The 26,641-nt window shown below is 53.9% G+C and overlaps 10 protein-coding genes across 10 annotated transcripts; 8 read left to right on the top strand and 2 right to left on the bottom strand.

Moving 5' to 3' along the window:
• Positions 1–341: 341 nt before the first annotated feature.
• On the top strand, positions 342–1,713 carry A1O7_06226 (uncharacterized protein; the record flags this gene model as incomplete). The annotated part of the gene is made up of 5 exons (XM_007760229.1): positions 342–362; positions 412–457; positions 559–659; positions 723–836; positions 910–1,713. The coding sequence occupies 5 exons, from the start codon at positions 342–344 to the stop codon at positions 1,711–1,713; spliced, it is 1,086 nt and encodes a 361-aa protein (XP_007758419.1).
• Positions 1,714–2,040: 327 nt separating this feature from the next.
• Positions 2,041–9,027, top strand: A1O7_06225 (uncharacterized protein; the record flags this gene model as incomplete). The annotated part of the gene is made up of 3 exons (XM_007760228.1): positions 2,041–2,602; positions 2,651–2,949; positions 2,998–9,027. 3 exons carry the CDS (start codon positions 2,041–2,043, stop codon positions 9,025–9,027), a joined length of 6,891 nt encoding a protein of 2,296 aa, XP_007758418.1.
• A 387-nt stretch (positions 9,028–9,414) lies between these two features.
• A1O7_06224 (uncharacterized protein) lies at positions 9,415–10,887 on the bottom strand (the record flags this gene model as incomplete). The annotated part of the gene is made up of 1 exon (XM_007760227.1): positions 9,415–10,887. The coding sequence occupies one exon, from the start codon at positions 10,885–10,887 to the stop codon at positions 9,415–9,417; it is 1,473 nt and encodes a 490-aa protein (XP_007758417.1).
• Positions 10,888–11,133: 246 nt separating this feature from the next.
• On the top strand, positions 11,134–11,943 carry A1O7_06223 (NADH dehydrogenase; the record flags this gene model as incomplete). The annotated part of the gene is made up of 5 exons (XM_007760226.1): positions 11,134–11,190; positions 11,247–11,263; positions 11,328–11,533; positions 11,609–11,811; positions 11,866–11,943. The coding sequence occupies 5 exons, from the start codon at positions 11,134–11,136 to the stop codon at positions 11,941–11,943; spliced, it is 561 nt and encodes a 186-aa protein (XP_007758416.1).
• A 533-nt stretch (positions 11,944–12,476) lies between these two features.
• Positions 12,477–13,795, top strand: A1O7_06222 (uncharacterized protein; the record flags this gene model as incomplete). Its single annotated transcript, XM_007760225.1, has 3 exons — positions 12,477–12,585; positions 12,644–12,729; positions 12,851–13,795. The coding sequence occupies 3 exons, from the start codon at positions 12,477–12,479 to the stop codon at positions 13,793–13,795; spliced, it is 1,140 nt and encodes a 379-aa protein (XP_007758415.1).
• Positions 13,796–14,014: 219 nt separating this feature from the next.
• On the bottom strand, positions 14,015–14,751 carry A1O7_06221 (uncharacterized protein; the record flags this gene model as incomplete). The annotated part of the gene is made up of 3 exons (XM_007760224.1): positions 14,015–14,470; positions 14,543–14,635; positions 14,698–14,751. 3 exons carry the CDS (start codon positions 14,749–14,751, stop codon positions 14,015–14,017), a joined length of 603 nt encoding a protein of 200 aa, XP_007758414.1.
• Positions 14,752–16,803: 2,052 nt separating this feature from the next.
• On the top strand, positions 16,804–18,691 carry A1O7_06220 (uncharacterized protein; the record flags this gene model as incomplete). Its single annotated transcript, XM_007760223.1, has 2 exons — positions 16,804–16,915; positions 17,031–18,691. The coding sequence occupies 2 exons, from the start codon at positions 16,804–16,806 to the stop codon at positions 18,689–18,691; spliced, it is 1,773 nt and encodes a 590-aa protein (XP_007758413.1).
• A 1,010-nt stretch (positions 18,692–19,701) lies between these two features.
• Positions 19,702–20,975, top strand: A1O7_06219 (uncharacterized protein; the record flags this gene model as incomplete). Its single annotated transcript, XM_007760222.1, has 4 exons — positions 19,702–19,916; positions 19,975–20,012; positions 20,056–20,654; positions 20,679–20,975. 4 exons carry the CDS (start codon positions 19,702–19,704, stop codon positions 20,973–20,975), a joined length of 1,149 nt encoding a protein of 382 aa, XP_007758412.1.
• Positions 20,976–22,050: 1,075 nt separating this feature from the next.
• Positions 22,051–23,034, top strand: A1O7_06218 (uncharacterized protein; the record flags this gene model as incomplete). Its single annotated transcript, XM_007760221.1, has 1 exon — positions 22,051–23,034. One exon carries the CDS (start codon positions 22,051–22,053, stop codon positions 23,032–23,034), a length of 984 nt encoding a protein of 327 aa, XP_007758411.1.
• Positions 23,035–23,576: 542 nt separating this feature from the next.
• Positions 23,577–25,916, top strand: A1O7_06217 (uncharacterized protein; the record flags this gene model as incomplete). Its single annotated transcript, XM_007760220.1, has 1 exon — positions 23,577–25,916. One exon carries the CDS (start codon positions 23,577–23,579, stop codon positions 25,914–25,916), a length of 2,340 nt encoding a protein of 779 aa, XP_007758410.1.
• Between the last annotated feature and the right edge of the window lie 725 nt (positions 25,917–26,641).

Below are 26,641 nucleotides of genomic sequence, written 5' to 3'. Positions count from 1 at the left end.
CACTTGCATATGCAAGCTCATGCAATTCGTGCATGAAGAGCAGGTCTCTAGGCGGCATGGTGATCGTGCAGGAGGGGGTTAGTTCGCATGAAGCAAGGCGAACGCGGGCTGCATATGGGCTGCACTCCGCCACGGGTGAACAAGGGGGTCGGGAGGGGGAAAAGGGAAAAGTGAATGAACGCCAGTCGCTTAGTCAAATGCATGCCGGTCAAATGTCGTCGTCATTTATGTCATTCAAAGTCGCCTAAGCCCTTTCCGGAATTATCAGATCTGGTCGAAAAGATCAACACCATATTTTGTGCTCCGCGTGCGCAGGTCGCCAGTGAGCATACAACTCCATGATGCCGACGGAACTAGAGGAGGTAGGTGCGCTCCATCGTCTGCCGTTCTGGTAGCGCTGACCTGTTTCAGCTTGTCGAATTCCTGCATCATGGCAACACTCAAATCAGACAAGTTGGTAGGTCAATTTCGATATTGCGCGTGTATTGAACCTTCCAAGTCCGCTGGATATTCCCAGAGATCGCATCTCAGATACATTTACTGAGCATCGATATTCAGCGTGTGAACACTTGGTTGGTCTTTCGGATGATGCGACGGTATTCAAGCAGCAGCAACTGGCCGCAGTCCGAGACCTGAAGCTTCTTGTGAAGGACTACCCTGTGAGTTCTCACATTGCCAAATCACACGCCGCATGCTGATGAACCTCATTCTGTCATGACCAGCCCATCGCCAAGAATGCTCTCACGATCTTGATCAATATCAGCCACGACGCCGAAGTCCTTGAGAATCTCGCCACAGATGATTCGTTCCTCGAGACATTGTTGAACAAGATCACAGTATGTAGGTTGAATCCTCCTTTGTTGCCGTTGCTTCCTGGGTCTGAGGCGACCAAACACTGACACTCACTAGAACCCGAAAGAGGAGGCCGCAAATGAGATTGCAATGCTATTGGCGAATCTCGCCAAGTCAGAGCGCCTGGAAAGGCTGATTAAGCTGAAAAGAGCGACTCCGGTGGCGACCGTGTCGACATCTCCGTACGCGCTCGATCAGCTGTTCGATTGCTTTGTGAAAGGAGCCGAAGGAAAGCTCAACAAACACGCGAACTTCGACTACCTTGCTTACTTCCTGGCGGATATGTCGAAATACAAAGCTGGAAGAGACCATTTCTTGGGCAAGAGAGACTATGATGAAGTAGTGCCCATCAGCAAGTTGACCGTTTTCACCGAGCATAAGAGTCACATCCGGCGAAGTGGTGTGGCCAGCACCATCAAGAACGTCGCGTTTGAGGTCGATAAGCACCCCTTGCTACTTGCGGATGACACTGAGTTTATCGATGGTGTTCCAGGCGTCAACATATTGCCGTACATCCTGCTACCATTGGCGGGATCAGAAGAATACCCTGAGGAGGAATCTGCGAACATGCTTCCGGATTTGCAACTCTTGCCCCCAGACAAAACGAGAGAAGAGGATAATGAAATTCTTGTCACTCATTTGGAAACACTGTTGCTTCTTACCACGACAAGGGAAGGGAGGGACAGGCTGAGGCAGGTCCAGGTATATCCCTTGACCAGGGAAACACACATGCAGGTCCAGGACGAAGGTGTGAAAGAGGCATGCGATCGCTTAGTACAGATTCTCATGAGGGAGGAGGAGGAGAAACGTCCAGAGATCGAAGAGGTGGACGATGACGAGAAGATAGAAGAGATATTCTGAATGACAACTCGTATGCCAAACTCATTAGACTTTTGTACGGAGTAATTGGCCGGCTATTTCAGCCTTGTGCTAATGAAGAGGCTGAGCTAACCAAGATGAAGATCCTCGGCTCACTTGCCGATCACAGAGAGAGCGTCTGGGCGGAAGCAAGAATACGGTGGTTCCCAACATCGCTGAACGCATTCTACACGGTAACGCATACGTCTTGCCCGACGCGTCGCTGCGAAACTTTGACCTGCATCTTTCGTTCCCCTTCCAACATCTTTTGACGCGTCCATTTTCTGGCTTCGACTCCTTTCTTGCGCTTGGCACAGGTCCCATGGCGACATGCCTGCTGCGCGACAGATGACTGCTTTCGAGCCTCCGCCATCATCGATTCTCGTCACGCACGTCGTACATGGAAATGGAGCGCACGACTTCGACCAAGACAGTTTCAACCAGCTGCTGGCCGAAGCAGCAGGCTCAGACGACCAAGGTCAATCCAACCTGGGAGGTGACGTTGCCGTCAATCATAAATTGATCTGCATCGTCTTTCAGATCGGCATCGAGCCCAGTCTCGAAGAGAACCCTTTCCGTGCTGCAACAGCCGGATGTAAGGGCAATGCTCAGTTACGGACCTGCCTCGAAGTCTTGCGAGTAGCTATCGAGCGGTCCCAGCAAGTTATCTATGTGAAGTCGGATCGCCAAGGTATTGGAAACACCACAAAATCGTGCTCCCTCTACACTTGGCTCATTCCTACCCTCTTGCCTCTGGTTGCCTCGGATCAAACAGGAGAGATCAGGGATGCGGTGCTAGAGCTTTTTGACTCCATTGTAAATGCTGACAGGAAATGCACTCCATCCTCCTCTTCTGACGTCGTACTGAGCTTCTTGAGGAACTCAATTTCGAGTAAGTTTGCATATTGCCAGATCTCCAACCCACTCCTGACCGTGCTAGGTATTTTGTCCGTTGCCGAATCGCTCCTCCCAAACCGGCCGGCCGCTCCGGTCATCATCGATGGAGAAGACTTTGCGTTCCACATCACACAACTTACGCACGGCCTCGAAATCAGCGTACCCAGCCTCAAGTTCCCGTCCTCTCGTCTGCTGGTATTGGGCTTGGCCCGCGTGTTGAAGCTGTTGCCGAAACACTCTGAATCCCCACAACACAGCATACAGTTTCGTAAGGTCTTCTCTCGCTTCCGCCACTTTGTCGACGACAACGAGGATGTTGTGGCCAATGGAGAAGAGCCTGAGGTAGTGTACATTCACAGGCACTGCACTACAGCGCTAACCATATTACAGGGGATCGAGCACGAGATTCGCGGTTTGTGTATTAGACCTGTGAAATATCCGGCGAAGCCGCCTGCAGATACCGTCGAAATATGGCCGGATAGCGATCGAGCACGCAAGAGGCTACGTCTATCTACCAACAATGAGGACGGCTTGCCAGATAATTCCGCCCAGCAGAAAATTTGTCGAAGTCTCACCTCTGAATTGACAGGGCGTGGTGTTCCTGATCTTGACGGCCTGGCCCAAACGTCCCCTATGAACTTCAGGAGCCTATCGGAGGACAAGCAATGCGCCATGCTCGAACTACTAGGCATCGCCGCTTGTCAGCTCGCTTCTTCATCTACCGGTCCACAATGTGCGAACTGTGACGAGGCAAACGGAGCACCGAATTCGGACCTCGTTCAAGTAACACCTTCCAGCGAGGAGCTGCTGCGAACGCTGCTTGTGCTAGTGCAAAGTATCTCTCGTCATTCGCGTGCAAGGATCGCCGCCATGGCTGCCCTCCGTCGGATCATACTACACACCAGTTCAGATGTGGACTTGAAGCTGGGTCAGACTTCGCCTGGCGATTGGTGCCTCCAATCACTCAAAAGCTCTTCGAGGGACCTCAGAATTGTGGCAGCCAGAACCTTACAGGTCTACGTGATGCGGAGACGGCATGTTGGCATTGCCTTTGCCCGTGAGAACAGACTTACGGCCTTAGACTTCCTCCACAACCTATGGCAAAAGGGAGACGTGTCACTGCAGGAAACTGTCATCGTGGCTTTGACCCAGATGGCACAAGTTGTTGGAGATGAAGAACTAAACATCATTTTGGTCCGGCTTGTCGAATACCTGGGCCATACTAACCCATATATCAGCGGCCTGGTGTATGCCGAAATCCAGCATCTTGCACAGTCGCTGCAGACGTCCGTTTGGGTTCTCTTTCGACCGTTCTGGAGGACGCTCGGGGTGGTGTTCGCAAAATCACTAATGTCTCGGCCGAACGCTGCAGAGCAATTGTGTGAGTTGCTGGGAATGGATATGTCGAGTCTGATGGGCCATGCGGCGGAATACGCCCTTCCCTACCTAATCTTGCACAAAGCTCACGATGTGATCAGGAAATTTGCTGAGGCCAATGGCCAGTCTGCCACGCCCTTCGACATATGCACTCAAGGACCAAATCTTGTCGCCATTCTTTCGTTCCTCTTGGTACAGCCATTTCCTGATGCGGAACAGTCTGTCATGTCAATCTTGTCTGAAGTCTCTGGAGACTTTGGCAAAGCCGAGCTTGCCGACTGGGCTGCTGACTCGATTCAGATTGCTTGTACACTGCTCAAAGCTATCGGAGACACCGGACAGGGAAAGTCATCTCGCATTTATCGTGGTCTGCAACTCCTCGCTCAATTGGTAGCCGCTCGTCAACGTGGGCAATCTGGCTCCAAACGAAGCGACAGCATGGGGACATTTTTGGAGAATAATGTTCTTGCAATAGTCACACAATTCACTGTTTTTCTGAATGACCTGGAGGCAAAAGAATCCAAAAACGAAAAGCGAAGATGTCTAGCTGCACTGGGTGAGATAGTCAAGCTGGGCAAGAGTCGCATTGTACGTGCGCTGCCGCAGATTTGTACTTGTTTGCGATCGGGCCTGGATGATCCTGATTTGTGCGACGCCGCATTCGCCTCATGGGCAGCCATGATTACATCCCTGAAGAAAGACGACTTGGAGCCTCTCGTTGAACAGACCATGGCAATGATCGTCCGAAACTGGGATACGCTCGATAGCTTATCACAACAACTAGCTCACAGTGTTGTTGCTGACCTGATCAGGAAGCATCCAGATCTGATCCGGAAACACTTCAGTACACTCCCCTCACTAGCTTCAATCCCCTCCATGGCCGATCTCGGTCTGGAAATTGCCAGCTTGAACGATCACATGGATGACCGGCAAAAGCTGATCGCCTATGTGCAGAGACTGAGGGATGAGAATAATGCGGTGGTCGAACAAACTCTGGTTGAGCTGGCCCCACTATTACAGCGAAAGCAAGATCTTTTGCAGAGATCGATCCTTCGAGAGCAGCCAGACGAGCTCGTTGCAGAGCTGACTCGTGCACTGCTTGACTGTTGTGTCAAGTTCAACTCGAGCAATGAGGTTACGAAGCTGTGCGGCCAGTGTCTGGGCAGTATAGGTTGCCTCGATGCCAGCAAGATCGACAATGTGAAAGACCGCAAAATGATGGTGGTACAGGCGAATTTCAGCAAGGCGGACGAGGTCATTCGATGGATCTTTTTCTTCCTCGAGCATGTCTTGGTCAAGGCCTTCTTATCCGCGAACACCACTCGGGCTCAAGGCTTCCTCGGCTGGGCTATGCAGGAGCTCTTGAAGTCTTGCGGGCTGGACGCGCCGTCAAAAGCGCTGGATGAAAGTCTGACTGCGCACTTATGGAGTGAATTGGCCACCTCCATTCAGAACGTCTTAACACCATTTACGACCTCGAAATATACAGTGCACGAAGTGCGAGCTCCCGAGAAGAGTCAATATCCTCTGTTCACTCCCGGCATGAGACATCGCGACTGGCTTCGGACAGTCACGTTGGATTTCCTTCACCAAGGCACCGGAGAGAACGTTGACATTGTCTTCTCTATCTCCTGCCGCATCATACATGGCCAAGATATTTCGATCCCTGCTTTCCTATTGCCGTATGCGGTTGTCAACCTCATCGTCAACGGCATAGAGCGGGACAGCCAAGAGATTGTGACCGAGATCAATTCCATTTTTGGCCAATCTCTGGAAGGCCACAGCCAACGAGTGCAGGAGGACATAAAGCTATGCAGCCAGACAATGTTTGAGGTACTTGACTACATGTCTACTTGGCAGCAACAAAGGCGGAAGCAGTATGCCGGCACCCTAGCCAAGCCAGATCGAGGGCTCAACGATCCACTATCGAACAATGCTGTTGCTCAAATTCGAAGCATTGAGCGTGTACTTGAACAGATCGCCCCAGATGTCCTAGCCCGAAGAGCCCTGGAGTGCCGGTCTTATTCAAGAGCACTGTTTCATTGGGAGCAGCACATACGCAAATCGAATCAAGACGACATTGAGGGGAAGCTTCAAAGACTCCAGGACATATACGCTCAGATCGATGAACCAGACGGAATCGAAGGCATCTCCACTCGGATGCATGTTCTGGACATTGAGCAGCAGGTCTTGGAGCATAAGAAGGCAGGACGTTGGACTGCAGCCCAGAGCTGGTATGAAATGCAGCTTGTGTCTCATCCAGAAGACAGCGATGTGCAGAGAAACCTGATGGAATGCCTCAAGGAGTCGGGACAATATGATGCCCTGATTCACCACTTCGATGGTATCAGGAGCCGTAACAGCAATTCGTCTACCGTGCTTGCACCTTATGCGATTGAAGCGGCATGGGCAACAAGCCGTTGGGATCTTTTGGCCAGCTACATCCCGCAGATCGGCGGTTACGATTTTGCTTCCCACATTGCAGACATCATGCTGGCTGTAAAGAACGGAGACGATGCGAGAGCCGTCCACCTCGTATCCGAAGTTTACCGCACGACAGCTTCGGAGCTGAACCAAAGCAACACCTCTTCATTCCAAGCAAGTCATCATACATTGCTCAGATTACACGTGCTCAACGACGTGCAGCTCATCATGGCAAGTCCCAAAGAAGACAGTGGGGACGTCCTGAATATCTTACGAGGCCGACTAGATGTTCTTGGAACCAACGTCGCCGATAAGCAATATCTACTTGGCGTCCGCCGTGCCGTCATGTCTTTAAGACCCGACGTTTTCACGGTGGATGATATCGCAGCCGCGTGGCTCTCAAGTGCCAGGCTCGCACGCAAAGCCCGGTCAACCACCCAAGCTTTCAATGCCGTCCTGAAAGCCGCGGCCCTCGGCGACAAATCTGCCGCCATTGAACAGGCGAAGCTTATGTGGTTGGAGGGACATCACCGCAAGGCCATTCAGACGCTCGAGGGAGCGATCGAATCGGGGGCATTCGTGGCACATGACCACATGTCTGAAAATGGCCCAACCACAATGACTGTGGAGCAGCGACATCTGCAGAATGCAATGACGGCTCAAGCCCACGTCCTACTCGGCAAGTGGCTCGCACAGGCCGGGCAGACTCAATCGGAGGTTATCAGGAAGACTTTCAGAAAGGCCACGGAGAGCTTCAGCAAAGGGGAGAAGGGCTGGTATCACCTTGGTCGCTACTACAACAAGATGCTAGACTCTGAACGAGCAATGCCTCCAGGTAAGGAAAGTCAAACATACCTGACTGGGGAGACCACCAAACACGTCATCGAGAACTATCTGCGGTCGCTTGCCAACGGCAGCAAATATGTCTTTCAGACACTGCCGAAAGTCCTGACGCTTTGGCTCGAGCTCATCGACGGCTCAGAGCCAGCAAGAGATGACCGACGGGGTAACGCGGAGTTTCACACCAAGGTGGCAAACCAACGAAAGCGCGTCATTGAGGAGACGAACAACCAGATCAAGAAGTACATGGATCGACTGCAACCAGTCCTCCTCTACACTATTTTGCCGCAGCTCGTTGCACGAATCTGCCACCCCAGCAAGCCCGTTCAGGAGATCCTGTTGAACATCGTGATTCGAGTGGCAAAAGCGTTCCCCCAACAAGCACTTTGGACACTGTTGGCGGTGGTGGAATCGCAGCAGAAGGACCGGGCCTTGAAAGGGACGCAGATCGTGACCAAGCTCGTCGAAGTCACCAAGAAGTCGAGCAAGGACTCATCTGCTGCCGAGATGAGAAGCATGTTTACCAACGGTCACAAGTTCGTCAAGGAGCTGCTTCGCATCTCCGAGTTCCCTATCGAGGGTAAAGTCTTCCAGATCAACCTCGCGAAAGATCTGGGCTTCAACCATAAAATCACTCCCTCGAAGTTGGTCGTTCCAAACCAAGCATGCCTTGTTCCCAGCATGCCCACAAGCTTCGACCCTGCGCAACTGAAAGCATTTCGGCCTTTTGCGAAAGAACCCGTCACGGTTACTGCATTCCTCGACGAAGCACTAGTTCTAAATTCGCTGCAAAAGCCGCGCAGACTTACCATCCGTGGCTCTGACGGCAACCTGTACAACGTTCTTGCGAAACCAAAGGACGACCTACGCAAAGACCAACGTCTGATGGAGTTCAACAACATGATCAATCGCTTCCTCAAACGCGAGGTCGAGGCCGCTCGACGAAGACTCTACATCCGCACCTACGCCGTCATCCCCATGAACGAAGAATGCGGCCTCATCGAATGGGTCGACAATCTGAAAACCTTCCGCGACATCATCCTCAAATTATACAAGGACAAATCCATTATACCAAACTATATCGAGATCCGGAAGCTCCTGGACGACTCCTGCAGCGGCGATCCCGAGAAAGTGAAGATCTTTGCGAACAAAGTCCTCGCGCTCTTCCCGCCTGTGTTTCACGAGTGGTTTGTCGAATCGTTTGCGGATCCCTCGGCCTGGTTCAATGCCCGCCTACGATACACACGCTCCGCGGCCGTCATGTCCATCGTCGGCCACGTCCTAGGCCTAGGCGACAGACACGGCGAGAACATTCTCTTCGAAGAAGACAACGGCGGCACCTTACATGTCGACTTCAACTGCCTCTTCGACAAGGGACTCACGTTTGAAAAGCCCGAGATGGTTCCCTTCCGACTCACGCATAACATGATCGACGCAATGGGCGCGTATGGTTACGAGGGCCCATTCCGCCGTTGCTGCGAAATCACCCTCCAGTTGCTTCGTGGGAACGAAGATGCGCTAATGACGATCCTGGAGACGTTCTTGCATGACCCGACGACAGACTTTATCAATTCGGCGGGGAGGAAAAAGAAGGTCGTCCCAGGCGTTCCTAACACCCCGGTCGAAGTGCTCGAGGGTGTGAGGGCGAAAGTCCGGGGTTTCTTGTTTGGAGAGAGCGTGCCGCTGAGCGTGGACGGGTATGTGGACGAGATGATTGGACAGGCTGTTGATCATAGGAATCTGTGCAGGATGTACATTGGGTGGTGCGCCTTCTTTTGAAATCTGTGAATGCAGGGCCACTCGAAGCACCCCGATCTGTTGGGATGCTTCCGGCTCATGTCTCTCATAGAGGCGTACTGCTGGACTGACTCGGGGCAGTCATTTGAGTTAGCGGTCCTGAGGGAAACGATATTGATAGATATGATAGGACAGTTGCGATGAATGAGTTGGTGGGCGGCTTCTCTGCATGTTCGTCTAGCTTGGTCTACGAGAATGATGAGCGACGAAATTGTCATCGTACCTGTTTCGGCACTTTGCCGTATGGGACCTCGTACCGTATAGGGTGTAATTAGTAGACACGTGGTTCGGTAGAGCATTGCGATGAATTCCCATTCCCGCTACGTCTGCCGCTACATCTTCTGAGCGTGATTCACACTAGTCACTCAATCACTCATTCTGCACCGGCGATGATGGAAACATGTCATCGGCGTTCAAGCCCTGGGACTCTTCCTCCTTATCAGCCTCGGTAGCCTGTATATCCCCTCCGTTCATTTCTTGAGAGTTCAAGGCCTCTTCCTGGGAGCCGTCAAGTTCATGCCCTGCGCTTGGGAACATGTGCGATGACACGGTGCCTCGCACGGGCGAGGACGAGAACATGTCTGCCCCGTCTGCTTGTGCTTCTGTTTGAGCCTCCGCTCCTTCTTCGTTCATGACATTTAGAGCAGGAGCCGAGATCTCTGCTGCAGCAGAGGAAGGTATTGGGGCTTGCTCAGAGGGGACCGCTCCTGCATCCGTTTCAGGGTCGGCGAGCAGAGCGGCCAAGTCGTCATCTTCGTCGACTGGGAACTCGTCTTCGTCAGGAGCTGGGGAAGCTTTGCCTTGCGTCGTCAACGGCATGTTATCAGGCTCCTTTTGCAAGGCAGTGCGTTTCGAGCGTGATTCTTGTTCGGCAAGCAATGCGTCGAGATCGTCCAGGTCTTCGTCGTCATTTTCGCCAAATGGCAGGCTCTGGGGTCTGGTGAGAGGTGCTGAGGTAGCCGGGAGTGCAGCTGGAGCTTTCTGGCGTGTCTCTTGTTCGGCAAGCAATGCATCGAGATCATCTTCTCCCTCGGAATCGTCCTCCACGATCCTCTTTGGTGCTGTCAACCGCCGTGGAGTGGTACGACCCTCTTGTTGAGCCAGTAGAGCGTCGAGCTCGTCATCTTCGGGGAGACCCGCGTCTTGATCCTCTGCGGCCCCCTTCGAGCGGGACTCGGGGATAAACAGAGAATCGTCTTCGCCGACTGTCCCGGTGTTTCGAGGCTCGTTATTAGCTCCATTCACGAGGGCTTCGTCGCCCACATACTTTTCCTCCGTCTCCTTTTCTCTGTCTCTCTCCTCCTTCTCAGCTTTTTTCTTCGCCTCCTTCTCTCTAAGATACCAGGGCTTGCCCTCGTCTATCCACTCTTTCCTCATCACCTGCATGCGCCTCGAGTGTCCCACCTTCTCCACTAGCTGCAACGCATCCGCAAACTTGGCCCGCGGATATAAATCGTCCAGCCACAGTTGGTAGTAATTCAGGAGTTTCGCCACGTCCGAGAACTCGTGGCCTTTGCCTTTGATCCTCAATTTCTTGGTGAGGAAGTTGGGCATGCGGGCATCGGCGCGCAACTTGGGAATGCCCGGCGCGGAGAGCAGACGGGCCTCGTCAAGTTTGGCGATGGGTTTGCGCTGTTTCTTGATCTTAATCTCAGAGTCCAAGCCTAGCGTGTCATCGAGGTCGGATGCCTCTCTCTTGCTGGGTCCACGGGGAGATAGGGTCGTCTCATCGCCGCGCTTAGTCTGCCGTGAGGGTTTGTCGTTGAACGGGTCTTCATCGTCGGTGCTGTCGAAGTTGAGGAGGTCATCGACCGTTGCGGAAGTGACGGGGTCGGCAGCCATGGTATTCCCCGTGCTCGTAAGGAGTAGCCTATGGAGAGAGACTTCTTCTGTCGTAAGTTTGCATCCTGATGGTTATGAGGGACGCGTTCGGAAGAAGTCGAGACGCGTACTGGTCCACGCGACGTCATTGGCAAACCAAGGAGGCTATTCTGTTTTAGAACTAGGCTCTTGGCGCTCGAAGCTCCGCATGGACCTCGACTCTCTGAGGCCTGAGGACCGACTGGAACAAAGCCGGTCAACACAGCCATGGCGGACGAGCAGAAAGTGTTTATCCCGCCCAAGCGGGTAAACACGGACTATCCAGTAAGTTCGGGCGGCGATGGAATCCTGAGACGAAGCTGACGGGTCTCTCTCTACAGGTCATCGATACAGATCCGTATGTCCCCTAGTCACTACAAGCTTCCCACGCGGTATGACTGACGGTGCTCGACATTATGCAGACACTGGAGAAGGGCATTTGGATATGCCAGAGGAGAGGACTGGACTTATGGCGCCGGCATGGCCGCGATAGGACCGGCATTCATGCTTCTTACCGAACGATACGCCCCCTCGTTTTCCGGCAGACATGCGTTCCCCATGGCCTTTAGACTCAGTTGCGCCGTCGGGCTGATAGCGGGAGCAGGACTAGTGTACCAGAGGAGTTGCTGTACGTGTGGGCCTTGACAAAGAGAAGCATAGCATTTTCAGGTGAAGGTTGCGCTAACGACCAATGTGATCACAGTGAGATTCTATGGTTGGACAGAAAACGATCGCGAAGTCAAGATGGACATGCGAGAGATGGTCGATAAAGTAAAGAAAGGAGAGCCTCTGTACGGCCACTCCGACCTCACGCCATATATGCAAGGTGTTGCGGCACGAAACAGCAGATACTCGGCACTCATGGCCAATATAGTGCCGTGGGCCAACTTTGTAAATCACAACCAGGTGAGTATGAGGCTGCCCAGAAAAGTAGGATATAAGCTGATGAGTCGTCTGCAGCATGGTGTTGACACTGCCAAATACTACCAACAAGCGGAGCGCGAGCTGGAGGCTGAGAGATTAAAAGGTGGAAGTTGATCAGCTGGATGCCACGACCTCAATAGTGATGGGATACCAAGACCTTGCCTGGAGCAGTAAAGTCGTTTCCATGTCTGTACATAAGGAGATGAACGACGGAGGCCTTCCAGCATCGACTCTGACCTGATTTGGGTCACAACTGAAGAAGAGAAGGCTAGGTTCTTCTTTTTCAGCATATCCGACTTTTCAGTCATTCTTCTCTTTTTGGCATGCTGATCACACCTTGCCAGCGCCCGACTTTGCATTTCGTGTTTGTCGGCTATTTGGTGGCCGCGTGATTCTCAAGCAGCATTCACCTGGCCACCAGAGACTCTGTGCTGACCGTTGGAGCGAAGAAAACAACTAGACTGGCCCACGATGCACGGCGCCAAGACTAAACATTCACAATGCCGCTGCCTGTCCCTTTGTGATGAGTCTCGCCAGTTTCGCTCTTGACTTTATTTCATGGTTTTCTTTTCCCCATCTTCCCTCGCTGCTTTACCCACAGACAGCACAGAAGTCACCTTTCGCTGGTATCTCACATTTTCATCACCATGCCGGGAAAGAAGGGAGGCAAGAGACGAGGCAAGAAGGCCGTGAAGAAAGGAGATGATACCCAAGCAGAATCCGACATCAGCTACACCTCCAATGTCTGGCAGAAACGTACATGCTCTTCTTCCCTGCAGATGTCTTTGTCGATACTGATTTTGAATCTTTGTAGGTGTCGTCGCCAGTGAGATCTTCATCAATCCCACTGTCACCACCGGCGAAGGCAGCCGCAAGCTCATTCAGATTGCCAACCAAGGAGTAAGACGTCCCACATTCTACCACCCTGTATCCGTCACATCCTGTATGTGGGCCAACATGAATTTTCTTAGACTCCAGTCCTGTTACCCATGTCTCCAAAGTATCTTCATGCCCAATCCAGGTCCTGACGGTGTTGCAGATGACCGAGTTTGCCGCTCAAACCCGAGAGTCGGTCCACGGGTTCACCGACGCTGACCACGATCACCAATACATCTACTATTCCTCGCTGCTCGGAAATATCTCGAAACGAAGAGAACAGGGCGCCCAATTCAACGAGAGACAGGTCCATCGCGAGCTGGACAAGAAACTCGAACGCTACGAGCTGCAGAAACTCCGCTACCACGCCGCGACCAAGCTCTCCAACGACTTGGTCTACAAATTCGAGCAACTCGGCAAGGTCGCGCAGAGTCTGTTGACCAGCCAAGAAGAGCTCGGCGAGGAGATCGCCGTGACCGACTCGGGCAGGAAGAAGATCGTGGTCAGCGCCAAATGTATCGACGCGTTGTGGAAGGATATCATTACGACGCATACGCAGCTCAAGAAGTTGCAGGACAACATCGCCACGACCAAGATGACCCTCCCGCCTGTTCCGGGTCGCTTGAAGCCTGGCGAGATTGACCGTGGTGAAGATGAGGCAGGGAACAAGCTTGGCAGCGAGACCGTGTGGGTTTACGATCCTACGAACATGGTTGGTGGGGACAAACTCGTCATTGGCACAGATGGTGAAATAGAGGGCCTGGACGCGGATGAGTCGGGTCGAACCGGTCCTGAAGCAGCGCCTTCATCACCCGATGAGAGCACCTTGGTTGAGGAGTTCGAGGACCAGTGCCAGATCAGTTCCCCTTCTGGGTGTGCCGGACCCGCCAGCTTCACAGATGCTCCTGCCACGCCGGATACGGAGGACTCAAGCAAGGCAACCCATGAAGAGAAGAGCAAGCGAGCAGATGTCAAGCGTGGTGGCAAGCGCAAAGCCGAAGAGGAAGAATCTGCAGTTTCCAAGGACGGTGCGGAGGTGCAGGATGAAGTGGACGAGAGTGACAGCGAGGTGTTGTTCATCTGCGAGTGATTGCAGAGGACGCTGGATACGGCCGCAGGCTAAGAGGCATCATCGTGTTAGTGCGCCCTGGATCAGAAGACTTTCAAAGCAATGGATGGTAGTACCAGGCTTGACTGTGCTGTGACTTCATGTCAATCTCGATTCTGCTTGTGTACGGTAAGCCAGTCAGCACATCGCGTTACAACATGCTCCGTACCAACCACTTTATCAAAGGCAGACGTTTGCTCGTCAACCCCTTTTACCCTCTCCTTTGTAGTCATACACGATCCTCGTCCTGACCACCTTGCCCGCGTTCCAAACGACAACCCGCCTCGTATATCGTCTCTCGCCATTGATCACCTCAAACCCCCAGACCTGCTCACACTTCCAGCCAGCGCCACCACCAGTGCTCTCCACCCAACTCTGAACGACCTCGTCGACCTCGAACCGCGAATCCGTCCTCCCATCCTTCAACTTCTCCCCCCTAAGGAAGGCAGCGTCCTCGGCCGACCCGGGCCCCTCGAGATGATACTCGCTGATCTTGACGAGGCGTGCTCTATGCCGACACTTGCCGAAGATCTTGTCGACGTGCTCGGCATCCTGCCAGTTCAAGACGCGGTCTTCCTGGGTCTTGTCGAGGCCGGCCACGACGGTGGTGACATCGATATGCGTCGTAGCGTCTTTGGTGTATTCCTTTACCGTGAGCTGCATGTCATGTCGCGTTATCTGTCAGTCAAGGCATTTCACCAGTCCAACAAGTGGCAAACACAAGCATACCACAACGCTAGCCAGGCTGATGACCTTGCGAATAGCCCAGTTGATGCCCTGCAACTCGAGCATGGCGTCGACGTCGTCGGAGAGGGACTTGTTCTACATAGTATATCCGGTCAGAGTGCGTGGCAGAATCGGAACTGGAGGCAGGGTTTAGTTACCAAGGCGAACTTGCCCGATAAGTTGGTGCATGTGGTCTGAGGTGGTGCGGCCATGGCGGCGGTGACGGAGGGTGGTACTTAGCTACAGTAGACTCGCGGGTCTCGTTGACCTCGAAGCGGCAAGACGGAGAAAGCATTGCTGTTTTTATAGTATGTCGCGGTCCCTGCGAGTCGAGGCCGCGTCCTACTCGGCTGGAGTTCGAGATGTCGAAACGGTTCCCTAAGTAGGCGTAGCGGTTACCAAAACTGTCGATGCGTGCCGTTCAGCTAGCCACCAAATCAGCCTGGTGGTGCGAGTATACTCATTGGCTGGCTGCGGGTTGATAGTTGGTCTGCAAGGCGTGTAGCTGCGTCTTGCGGCTGCTGTGATGCATAATTGACCCGGTAAAGCGTGTCTCTCCCATGGCATGCAGAGTTCTCCTTCTGCTGTGGGAGTGGCTGGCTATGCTCACTCCTCGCGCCGAGACATTGTCCGGTCATGTACCATTTTCTTTGCGTCCAGGGTACAGTGGCCGCACTTGCCAATGGGTTCGGAAGCGAAGCTTCAGCAGCCGGGGATAACAATGGGGCGGTGTTGTCGATGAGTACAAATACAAGAAGCCATTGAGGCCCCGACATTAGCGCAGACCAAGTGGGGCAGGAGCGAGGAGCATCAAGATCACACTATCTCAGCCTCAACCTCGAGCTTCTGTGTTCTTGTTTGGCAACAGCATGATTTGGGCTGAAGTCATCACCTCCTCTGAGGACTGAGCACTGTGCTCGCCACTGCCACTCCGTTTCGACATGTAGCGGCTGATCCTCACCGTTACTCAAAGCTGCACTGATCAGGAGCGAATGTGAAGCATGAGACTTAGATATTCTGATTGCTGGTCATACCCATGCTCTTCTCAAGGTCCATACTGGCGGAAGCTTCTGGTCGTCTGAACTAACGCCGTCTACACATGGCATACTCGACAGGATTCCATCCACTACACAGGCATCATTTCGTTGTCCGAAGCAACGTGAGGCAACCATTACCACCTCAGAGCAGCCAACACTTTCTCGTTGGGAATACTCGATGACTATCAAGCCGGCTCCCGTAACATTCAATGCGTCGACCACTACACGGTGTGTTGCTGAGCCGTTGCCCGGGCAGAACCACTAAGCTCAATGTGACGATACAAGGGACTGAGACAGTCGGCACGTTGAGACGGGTTCCAACCCGCGAGAAATCGAAGCCGCCGTCTTCATCACCCAGACTTCCATGGCCTTGTCTATGAGTGGGGGCTGGTTGTATCAACTTGACCTACCCGGCAAGAGGATGCTCACGAACTAGGTGGACTTTGTGAGTAGCAGTGCATAACTCGTGCTCTGCACCATGGACGATGAAGCGGCCAGTGGCCTTACTATGCTTCGTGGAGACTCGACACAAAAGTGGCCTCAGGCGTACTTGACCGTCAATCGCAGAGTCTTGGTCTCGAACACGTGCCTTCTGCGTGGGGAATTGGCGTGCTGTTGGCATCTCTACTGAAGCTGCGATGCTGGCTTGCAGGACTGCATGCGCTGGGCGTCGAAACGTGCCGGAATGGTCTGCTCCATTGAAAACCCGCGAAAAAGCTACATCGGTGGTAGCCACGTTGTGGATAAAGGTACCACGGGTCTCAGACAATGAGGACGGCTGTTGGGAGAGGTTTCCCGAGGGTAATTGTGCGGTCACTCTTCTGAGGAACAACGACGTTATTTGTAGTCCGCGTTTGGGTCGAAGCCCAAGACGACCTCAGTGGTTGCGAGTCAAGACTCGAGACTTGGGGACATGCTGCTGCAATTTACTAGCTTTTCGGAGTATGGAAGGGGTAATGATGTTGCAGCATCGCTTCAACCCACCATCCCATAGTTCAAGTGTTTTAATCGAGCCCTATTCCCCTTGCACTACCAGTCGTCCAGCGCCGCGAGAAGGCTGAACTCCTTTAGCAGGATCGACGTCATAAGGCCAAGGAGCCTGGCGACCCCTGAAACTTGATGTGAGGAAGGTCACCCGATGTGGACAGTTTCGCGTTCAGAGACGTCAAGATGACCTCTGCTCTATGAGCTGGGCTGAGTGGAGCAGAGCTTCTCACACATATCAACATGATATTAAGGTCGGATGTGCTCTTGCTGAGCAGTTTCCTTGCAATTTCTGCGCAGGCAGCAGAGACAAGAGCCTCCGAGTCTTCGCGGCCTCGAGGTGTCGGACCCGAATGTAAGAAATGTTCCCCAGCGCAAGAACAAGAGCAAGGCCATAGGGGAAACCTATAAGCCGCTGCTGAGGTTTGCACATCTGTCCAAGATCAACGATGACTGACCTCTCCATATAGTCGCCAAATTCTACAAGTCCACCGCCTCCCCCGCCAATTTCACATGTATTTCGAACCCGGCCATTTCGATCCCCTTCTCTCGCATCAACGACGACTTTTGCGACTGCCCCGACGGCAGCGATGAGCCTGGCACTTCGGCCTGCTCTTACCTCTCCCCCCTGTCGCCGCCCCAGTACCACCCGGGCCCAGACACGCTCTCCACGACGGCAAACACAACGTTAGCATTACCGGGCTTCTACTGCAAGAACAAGGGCCATGTGCCACAGTATTTGAGATTCGAGAGCGTCAACGACGGGAAATGCGACTACGAGATCTGCTGTGACGGGTCAGACGAGTACGCTTCCGTAGGGGGGGTCAAGTGCGAGGACAGATGCGCGAGCATCGGCAAAGAATACCGCAAGCAGGAGGAGACGCGGCAGAAAGCCCTGCGAGCGGCGTTAAAGCGGAAGTCCCAGCTCGCGGCCGAGGCGGAGAGGCTGAAGAAGGAAGTCGAGTTGAAGATTGAGGACGCCGAGATCAAGTTGAAGGCATTCCAGATTAATGTCAAAGAGGCCGAGGAGAACCTGAAGGAAGTGGAACGGCGAGAGAAATTGAGGGTCGTCAGGGGCCAGTCCGCGGGCGGTGGCAAACTCGGGGTACTAGTCGGACTCTCAAAATCACGGATCGACGAGCTGCGGGCACAGCTGGCCAAGACCAAGAAACAGCGCGATAGCATGGTCGGCCGGGTCACGGAGCTCGAAGGTCTGCTGTCGGCCCTGCAGAAGGACCACAACCCGAATTTCAACGACGAAGGCGTCAAGGCCGCGGTGCGCGGGTGGGAGGACTACGCGGCGCGCGACACGGACGACAACTGGACAGAAGCCGAGGATCGCGATCTCCAGGCCATCCTCGCCGACGACACCGACGCCAACGGCATCGACTGGGCCGAGTTCTCCCAGGAAAGTGACTTGGACGTGGAGTCTGACGTCGCAGCCCTGTATAGCTTCACGTCCTATCTCCCCGCGCCGCTCCGCGTCTGGCTCTCCGACAGCATGGCCTCCTTGCGCAAGATCCTCATCGAGAACGGCGTGCTCCCCGACACAGGCAAGTCCGCCGACTCGGCCGCCCAGGAGTCCAAAGCCGTGCAGGACGCAAAGCGCACGCTGAGCGACGCGGAACGCGACGTGCGCAACGCCGAGAACGACATCACCCGATTCCGCGAGGACTTGTCGAAAGATTACGGCCCCTTTGACGGCATCTTCCGCGCGCTCAAGGACCAGTGCATCTCAAAAGACAGCGGCGAGTACGAGTACGAGGTCTGCTTCCTGGGCAGCACGAAGCAGAGACCCAAGAAAGGGGGCGCACACACGGGGATGGGCAACTTTGCGGGCTTTGACGCTGAATTCGTGGATGAAGGCGTCGACAAGGACGGGAAAGGCTTGGGCACGGGCAACAGAGTGGTCTTGAAGTATGAAAACGGGCAGCATTGCTGGAATGGGCCAAACCGGAGTACCCGCGTGGTGTTGGCGTGCGCGGAAAAGGAAGAAATCTGGAAGGTCAGTGAGAGTGAAAAGTGCGTGTATCGGATCGAGGTCGGCACGGCGGCGGTTTGCGAGTCGAGTGTCAAAAAGAATGAAGAGCAGGAGAAAGCGGATGATGCTGCAAAGAAGGATGAACTGTAGCTGTACCGCTACAGTAGCTCGCACTTCCATCTTGAGCCTGCCCCAATCCAACTGCACTGTAGTGCATGTGCACAGTGCAATACCTCGAGACTCATACGTGGAGAGCCTCCTCTTACGCTTAGAGTAAAGTACCTCGGACGGCGACGAGGAGGTCGCGGTGGCTGAGTTCAAGGTGAGTTCAGGTAAACTCGAGGGGAGGGTAAGGTGAATCGTGTGCGAGTCGACTACTCGTACAAACGGGGCTAATAGGATCGCCGCCCAGATCTTCCGCCGCCTGAGTTGCCACGGCTGCTGAGGCACCGAAAGCCCTTGGGGAAGAAGGACGTCTAACGCGCAACAACGCGTTCTGAGGCAAGGAAGGCGCGGTTGTCAACATCCACCACGATGACCCCTAGTACGGAAGTATACAGCTCTCCGCCGGGATGTAATGGCCTAAGTATGTCGCGGTGGAAAAGGAGTGATTCTTGACAGACTCGGACAACCGCTCTTCCTACGCTCTCCTAGGCATCAAGACACAGAAAATTCCCCTCCGACTCCCCTGCTGAGAACAATTGACTTCTCCATGGCACTTCTTGGCCTGAATGAACTGGCTCGCTTTGGCTTCCTGGCTGTTTCGACCTTCCTCCGTGTCGTGTTCCATCTAGACCACGCGATTTTCTCCCAAATGAGATAGGTGTTCGGCGTCCCTTTGTGCTGCCATCCGCTCGGTTCATCAACATGTACTTCTCTTGGCGGCAAGTTCTGCCTCGGCGGATCAATGTATTGCTGTCTTCCCACCCCAGATACTCCACCCCAAAAGGTTTCGATATAGGTGACGAAGGCCTTGAGCCGTGTCTGAGGGGATAAAGCTGATGTGTCATAGACTGGAATATGAACGAGCATTTCTTCCGCTTTTCACGCAGTCGCTTTGTCTGTGACGAAAGCTACAACATGTTCATGCGGACCGTCCGGTTCGACATGAATCAGTTTGCGCGGGTTGCGGTCGACCCTTTAACAGCAGAGATATCATCATGGGGAAGATGCCAGGAATTCAGCTCCTGCAGGTCTGGGACCGGATGGCACTCATAGACAAGCTACAGGTCATTACTCAGCTCTTCGAAGTTCAGAAAACGTGGCTGTCAGCTCGTTTTGAGAAGATTGGGAGCCTTTACTACGATACGCGGATGATGTCGAAGCGAGCGTGGCAAACAAGAGCCACTTGTTTACCGACAACAACGGAACGGAAGTGAGAAACGAGCGTTTTGCCATAGGCCCAACAACCGGCCGAGACTGGATTGATGCAGGCAGATCCTTTTTGAAATCCGACCGAAGTCCTTGCAAGGTGCTTATCGCCACCGGAGCTGTTCGAGACTAATTCTTCACAGAGCCGTCCATCTGGGACTACTACCAAACTGTCCTCCAAAGGGAGATCGATGCCACAAAGAATGTGCCACGTCTTCCCAAGCAGATGGTGGTGCTCTGCGCCCCTACACTCTATCTGCCAACACGTGAGAAGAATCTGGCTGCGCTGGAATCATGCGCACATGTTGCTAGATACGCCCTTCCCTCCGATCCTTTGATTTGTGCATCTCACCTATGGCACAACGACCTCCACGACGAAAAGATATTCGTGGATCCCATGAATCACACCCGCATAACTGGCATCATTGACTGGCAATCGACGCAGGCAGGAACTCTCTTTGAAAACACCAGCGATCCTGGTATCCTTGACTACGACGGACCAGGCATCGAGTCTCTGGAGAAGCCAACACTTTTCCAAAATTACAAGGAACTATTCGGAACCGAGAAAGCTGCTGAAATTCAGCTCTACTATAGCAAGTCTCTCCTGGTGGCTTACCGGAGGCTCACCCAGAGGAATCCGTCCTTTAAAAAGACGTCCGAGTTCCAGGCCTCTACCGCATTTGACATTCTCAAACTCTCGCGCCGCATCTTTGAAGTCGGCGAGGCTCATGTGCAGGCCCTTGTCAGCACACCCGGGCTTCAGTAGAGTGACCCCGCTGCTGTACAGCAAGCTGGCGAACCCGCCTCTCCACCCAGCTTCTCGGAATCCGATCTTCAGCGTATCGAGAGTGACGCCGAAGCTGCCGATGCTGGCATCCAAGCAACGGACGAGATCAGGAGGCGGCTAGGGGAATACTGGCCCGAGAAAGGTGCCGTCCAGGCCCAACATTACGATGAGACGAAGCGCTTGCTCAAGCAGATAAAAGAAGAGCTCGTGCACGAGCTTGCACTTGATCCCGAAGGCAGGACGGTCTTCGAACAGTTCCGTCCATTTGATGAATAGGGCTCGACATGGTTGCTTGGATGCAAAATACCCGCAGTAACTTCTGGTGCCCGTGTCTCCAGAGCATGTGTTAAGAGATGGCCCCGTTATGGACCTCCAGATCAAGCAGATCGATGGCAGACCGTGGGCCCTGTTGCTATCAACCGGTAGACGCTTGAGCTCTCTGCAAAGAAGAGCCCGGAATGAGCGTCGCCTCTACATTGGCACCTGTGCTCGTGGCGGTCCAGCAAGAGTACCAGGCAAAGAAGTCACATGTACCAATCCAACAGAGCCCATCTCCAACGGCATTTATGATTTCCATCACCTCAGGATCACGGTTCCATGGATCTTGATCTGCCCGAGCTACGGACGTTTGCCTGACTGGCATTAGTCCCCTCGGACATCACCAGACATGGATCGTCGGGCCGAAGAACGCCACGGATGATGCGAAAGGGAGACTGGCGCTGTCGGCGAAGTGAGAATGGTCTCATGAGGAGCGAGAAAACCTCCCTTCCCCTCAACCAGCATAGTAGCCGCGCAGGTCATGGGTACGCAGGTATTGGATGGAGGGCAGGGCCGGGTGGCACATATTCGCAATGACAGTGCAGGTTCTGAAATGCCAGCCCGAGTTGCATTCCGACGAGGCAAGGAATTCGAGAAATGCTACAAGGTGAAGAGTAGTGATCCAAGTTGTGCAAGGGGTGAATTGGAATATCTGCCAAGCTCCAGCAGCAAAATGTGGGGAAATGCTCCCGGCGGTGCCTCGATTCTGGGTCGTCGATGAGGACCTTAAGTAACGACAAAAAGCCGTGGCCATTGAACATCTAGAGCGAATGCGATGACGTCGCTTCCGCAAGGCTTACCGTGCTTCATTGGTGATATGTAATCGACGGCTGAACATAGTAATAACAAGTACCGCATGTGGCGATAGCGCAATATATGGGCTGGTGTAGTAATCACCGGGGTAGAGTAATCGCAGGCATACAAGCAGGCATATAATCGAAGACAATGAAGTCTTGCAAAACTCTTAATTTTCCACGATTGTCGGACTGCGCTCAAATGCTTCCTATCAGACACTTAGGCTCGCTGCACCACGATGTTGATTCTCGATCTTCCTAACGAGGTACTGGCGCACATTGTTCGGTATGCCAACCTCAATGGAGACCTTTCTGGCCTGAGACTGGTTCACCCGAGGCTTCTCGGGGTACTCGCCCACCAGTCTCGCCTGTTGCTTGCAGACAAGTCCCTCAGATATGGTATCAGTCCTCGGGCGTTGCGTCTCTATCGATCACAGCACGTTGGAAGACCGTTCGCTCACGACCACCTCGATCCGGCCATGTTAGATGTCCTGGCGTTGGATCAATTCCTGCGGGAGACGGGAAGTCTGGCTGTGGACGCTGACCGGGCCCTTCGTCCCTTGCACAATGCATCCGTTGAGCACCAGCCGAGCAGTCGAGAGCCCTTTATGCTGTTCGCGGCCTTCACCCGGGTGTTGAACTCATCAACAACGATTTCCCACTCGACAGCGTTCGACTTGCTTGCCCCATCACCCAACGGAGGACAGACTTACTCCAAGAGCTACTCGGACAGTTTTCTGCAGCTCCTGAAACAGGAGTTGACTTTAGTCGAGCTGGAAGCTATCATTGGTGCGATTAGCATCTGCGCGATGAAACTCTGGAGCACCGTCTTCGTGTTCAGGCCTAAGGATTCCACAGTCACCGGCTTCGGCAGTCTCAGTGGGGCCTCCTTCAATACAGATCAGGCGATCTTGACGGAGCATATCATCTGGAAAGGGCCCCTTTGGGCAGCGAGAGTACTGGAACTCTACGGACCAGCCGAGATAGGGGCAACGCCAACTCAGCTGGACGCCGACGTGGGCAGCAATCTCATCAAGGAGGCAGTCTGGAGAGGGACACGCGAGGAAGGAGCTCGACTAGCCGCCAATGGAGTTGCGCGGCTCTTGTGGAAAGAGAGACAGGAAAGGATAGAGGCAAAGGCCAATGCATCTGCAGAGAAGATCAGCATTGCGGACATGAGGGTGAATCCATTGGTGTGGCGAGGCTCTTCGGGCGACATGTAGATTGCTTGGAGAGAGGCGCTCGAAAGGAGCGAGGAGAACAGTACGCATAACCGACGGTCGTGTCGATATCTAGCCTGTCAATTATCGAGACGTGGAGAGATGAACGGCAGGTGAAATGCAGGTGAAATGCAGGAGAGAACATTTGGACCAGTTGGGATTTATTTTCAGATTGTCCGCCGCCTGATAGGACGATGAGAGCTGCGTCATGCAGGGCGCACCGTGAAATGACCGAGGAAATTCAGGCACCGGCCGATTCAGGACTAGAGGGTCGCTAGCGCCTTGGCCTGTTTGTTTACCGGATCAGCCCCTGTCGCTGCAGGTGTCAACAAGCAAGGAGTTCGCTTCCATCACCGCAACTTGTCGCCCAGCGCAACGTCAACGAGGGACCTGCTCTGACACAAGTCCCTACCACCAGGCCACCCTGCTAGAGACCGCATCCAGCTTTCTCATGGATACACGCATTTTGCAACCCTCCAGCCTTACACTGTACGCGTCGTCCGATATTCGAGTGTCCAGCCATGACCATGTCCCTCACCGACACGATGCCTGAACCACTCTCCTCACTGTCGCCGGCCAAGCAGAACTCCCGATCATCTCCCTCTCCGACGAAGCTCGATTTTTTCCAGAAAACGACACTAGAAGCTCTCACGTCGCCCGTCACCATGTCGGGGGCTGCTGTCAGCCATCCCGTACCAATCGATAGCCCGACTGCTCTGCGGAACACGTCGAACCGTCCCGTCTCCCCTCCTACGCAGAACGGGCCGCCATCGAGTCCGAAAAAGCCACTGTCCCCGATCAAATATCGTCTGCAGGACGAAGTCAAATTCGAAAGCTCTCCTCCTGCCTCTCCTGCCGAGCTCACCGTACGATTCAACGAAGGCCTGACACGCGCGATTGACACAATGCAGAAGGAGCGCGACATGGAAGATGACGTCCTGAACGAGTCAACCATGTACCACACGCTCGACGAGGGGAAATCTGCATCGCCCGATCGCGAGAACGAGGGCAAAGGGGAAGCAGACACCTCAACTCTGAGAACGACCCTGGAAGATAAAGCAATCCAGGACGACACCGTCGGCGACCTTAGCACCATTTCTGCCATTCCTACAGACATGACCAGATTCGCCAACCTGAGAAGCACCCCGGCCAAAGCGCAGCAAGACGGCTGGTCCCCTTCGAAACAATTAAGGACTTCGGTTGTCACCAGTACTCCTGGCACTGCTCAACGTCCTTTGCGACTTCTTTCAATGTCAAGGCGGAGTACGTCGTCAAATGAGGAGGACGACGCAACTCCTCGAAGAAATCCCAATCTTAATGACTCGCCGACTGATCTTTTGAACTTCACCGGTCCAACAAATATCGTGATTCCTCCGCCGGCTTCTGCGTCGCGTCCAATCAGAAGAAGTCCGTCTGGTAGAGGAGGTTTTCCCATCAAAGTCAACCCTAGCCCCCTACATCGATCACAAGCTTCTGTAGATCGCGAACGAGCTTCAGGCCGCTCGCCACAAAAACTTGAACACCAAGCTCTTTTTGGGGACAGAACGGTGCCATCGACGCCGGCTGGTCAGAGACACAGTATGTACGGTGCTGCATCGGGCCTCGGTATGGATTTATTGGACATTGACCTTGAACCGATGGCGACTCCACGCTCCATCCCCACTATCACGCCTCGGGAGCTGGAAACGCTACGGTCGGAGCTTCAATCGCGCATATCAGGTCTCGAAGCGACTCTGTCCGGGAAAGAGGCCGACGTCATGGCGTTGAAGCGCGCTGTAACAGATGCTGAAGTACGGGTGGGCAAGACAAGCGAAGAGCTTCGCAACGAGCGGGCTACTCGAGAGGAAGTGGAGCATGCAAAAGAGGACTTGGAGCGCCGGACTCGAGAGATGGAGGAGGTCCTTAGGGAGGTCAAACAGAACATCTTTCTCGAAGAACGGGAAAAGGAGAAACTCCGAAAACAGGCTGAAGAGGCAGAACGGAAGACGGAAGAACACGAAGTGCGGATCCTTGAATTACAAGCGTCCCTCGATACTCTTCGCTCTGAGCGTGTCAAGGGCACATTCAGCCCGGAAAAGACCGACGCCCCAGCCACTCCCGGCATGAGTGCTGACATCGATTTTGCGGTCAAGGACGCGACAGAAAAGGTGGCTCGAGAGTTGCATGCACTGTACAAAGGCAAACATGAGCGTAAAGTGGCCGATCTCAAGGTCAGCTACGAGAAGCGGTGGATCAAGCAGGTGGAGCAGCTTCGGGCCGACCTGAAGGCGTCCCAGGACGAGGTGCTCAGACTGCAGACGGAGAAGGAAGCAACGATGAGTGGAGTCATCCCGGGGCAAAGTGAAGCAATGCACAAGATGGAAGGCCAGATCGAAGAACTTCGACGGTGGAATGAGGAGAACAGCGCTGAGAAGAAGATGCTGGAGGCCGAGACGGCAGGGCTTCGCAGCCAAGTCGAATCACTTGCCTCGGAGAACGACTCATTGCGCAAGGAGATCGAACAAGAACGAGTCGAGAAAGGCGATCTAGTGGCTCAGGTTGACTTGTTCCTTGCAATTAGCGCCCAACAGGAGGAGCAGCGCGCCATTCAACAGCCTCAACAGCCGGTCAGTCCGCCTCGCAGTGAAGACGGGAATGGAAGACCCAACTCCGCATCGGCTGTCGCCAGTCCACACAAGTCCCGGAATAGCTTGAGCGGTGCCGATTCCAGAAGCGGATTACCGGGAAGAGCTCGGCCTATGAGTATGCTACAGAAACCGACCGCTGGAAAATATTCTGGGATTCCGGCCCCTGGATCTGGCCTGAAAGTGCCTTCGAGCAAGTCGGCTGGGTACGGAGGGCGGATCATGGAAGGCATTGCACGAATGGGAGCCGGTGGGAGGTGATGCTCTGCTTCGTGTCGAGCCATGCATCTGTGTATTAATGGTAATGACTGGCACGATTGACTTCTGGGATGATCTTGACGACTGCGTGTTGCGACGGCGCAAGGGCTCTCTGTCCAGTCGTCTTACCGGAGTAGCGACGGAGGTGCTTGGTGATATTCTTCCCGTGAGACAGTGAGATCGAACAGAGCGGTCTGGGCAGAAGAGAACGTACCTATGTAGCGAGCGACGCAGCGAGCCTTCATCCCTATGCACAATGGTTCTTACGGCCGGCCGGATGTGCGCGCACTCGGCAGTAGATATGCTTCACCGTATCATGTGACCTTTCTGTCCGTCTTTTCTCCCTTCACCACAGATCCGGCCACAACTTCCACAGAAACTCAATTCTTCGCTCGCTTAGTGCTGCAAAGGTGCAAGCTGTGCAGTCTCCGGTGACAAAAGCGCAAAGCTCTCCCCGTTATCCAAGCTCTAGACGTTTTCCTTCGACGCTGTTTCAGCCGTCAATGGTCCGAGACCCTAGATGCGGCACTATGTGGCCGGACACTGGAACCTGACACAGCTTTACCAGCCGTCCACCCCTTCGCACATCAAGCCAATCTCAGCACGCCGCCTCTTCCCGTCCGTCTAACCTGGCCTGTGCTCCCATAATTTGTCTTGAAGGCCGACTTCTTGAACCGTGCCAAGCAGCCTGACCGTTCGATGACGTGCAAGAGCCGGTAGCTTTCAGA

Source organism: Cladophialophora yegresii, assembly GCF_000585515.1.
Source record: "Cladophialophora yegresii CBS 114405 chromosome Unknown aczIN-supercont1.4, whole genome shotgun sequence".
Lineage (NCBI taxonomy): Eukaryota > Fungi > Ascomycota > Eurotiomycetes > Chaetothyriales > Herpotrichiellaceae > Cladophialophora > Cladophialophora yegresii.
This window is presented reverse-complemented; position numbering and strand designations above follow the sequence as displayed.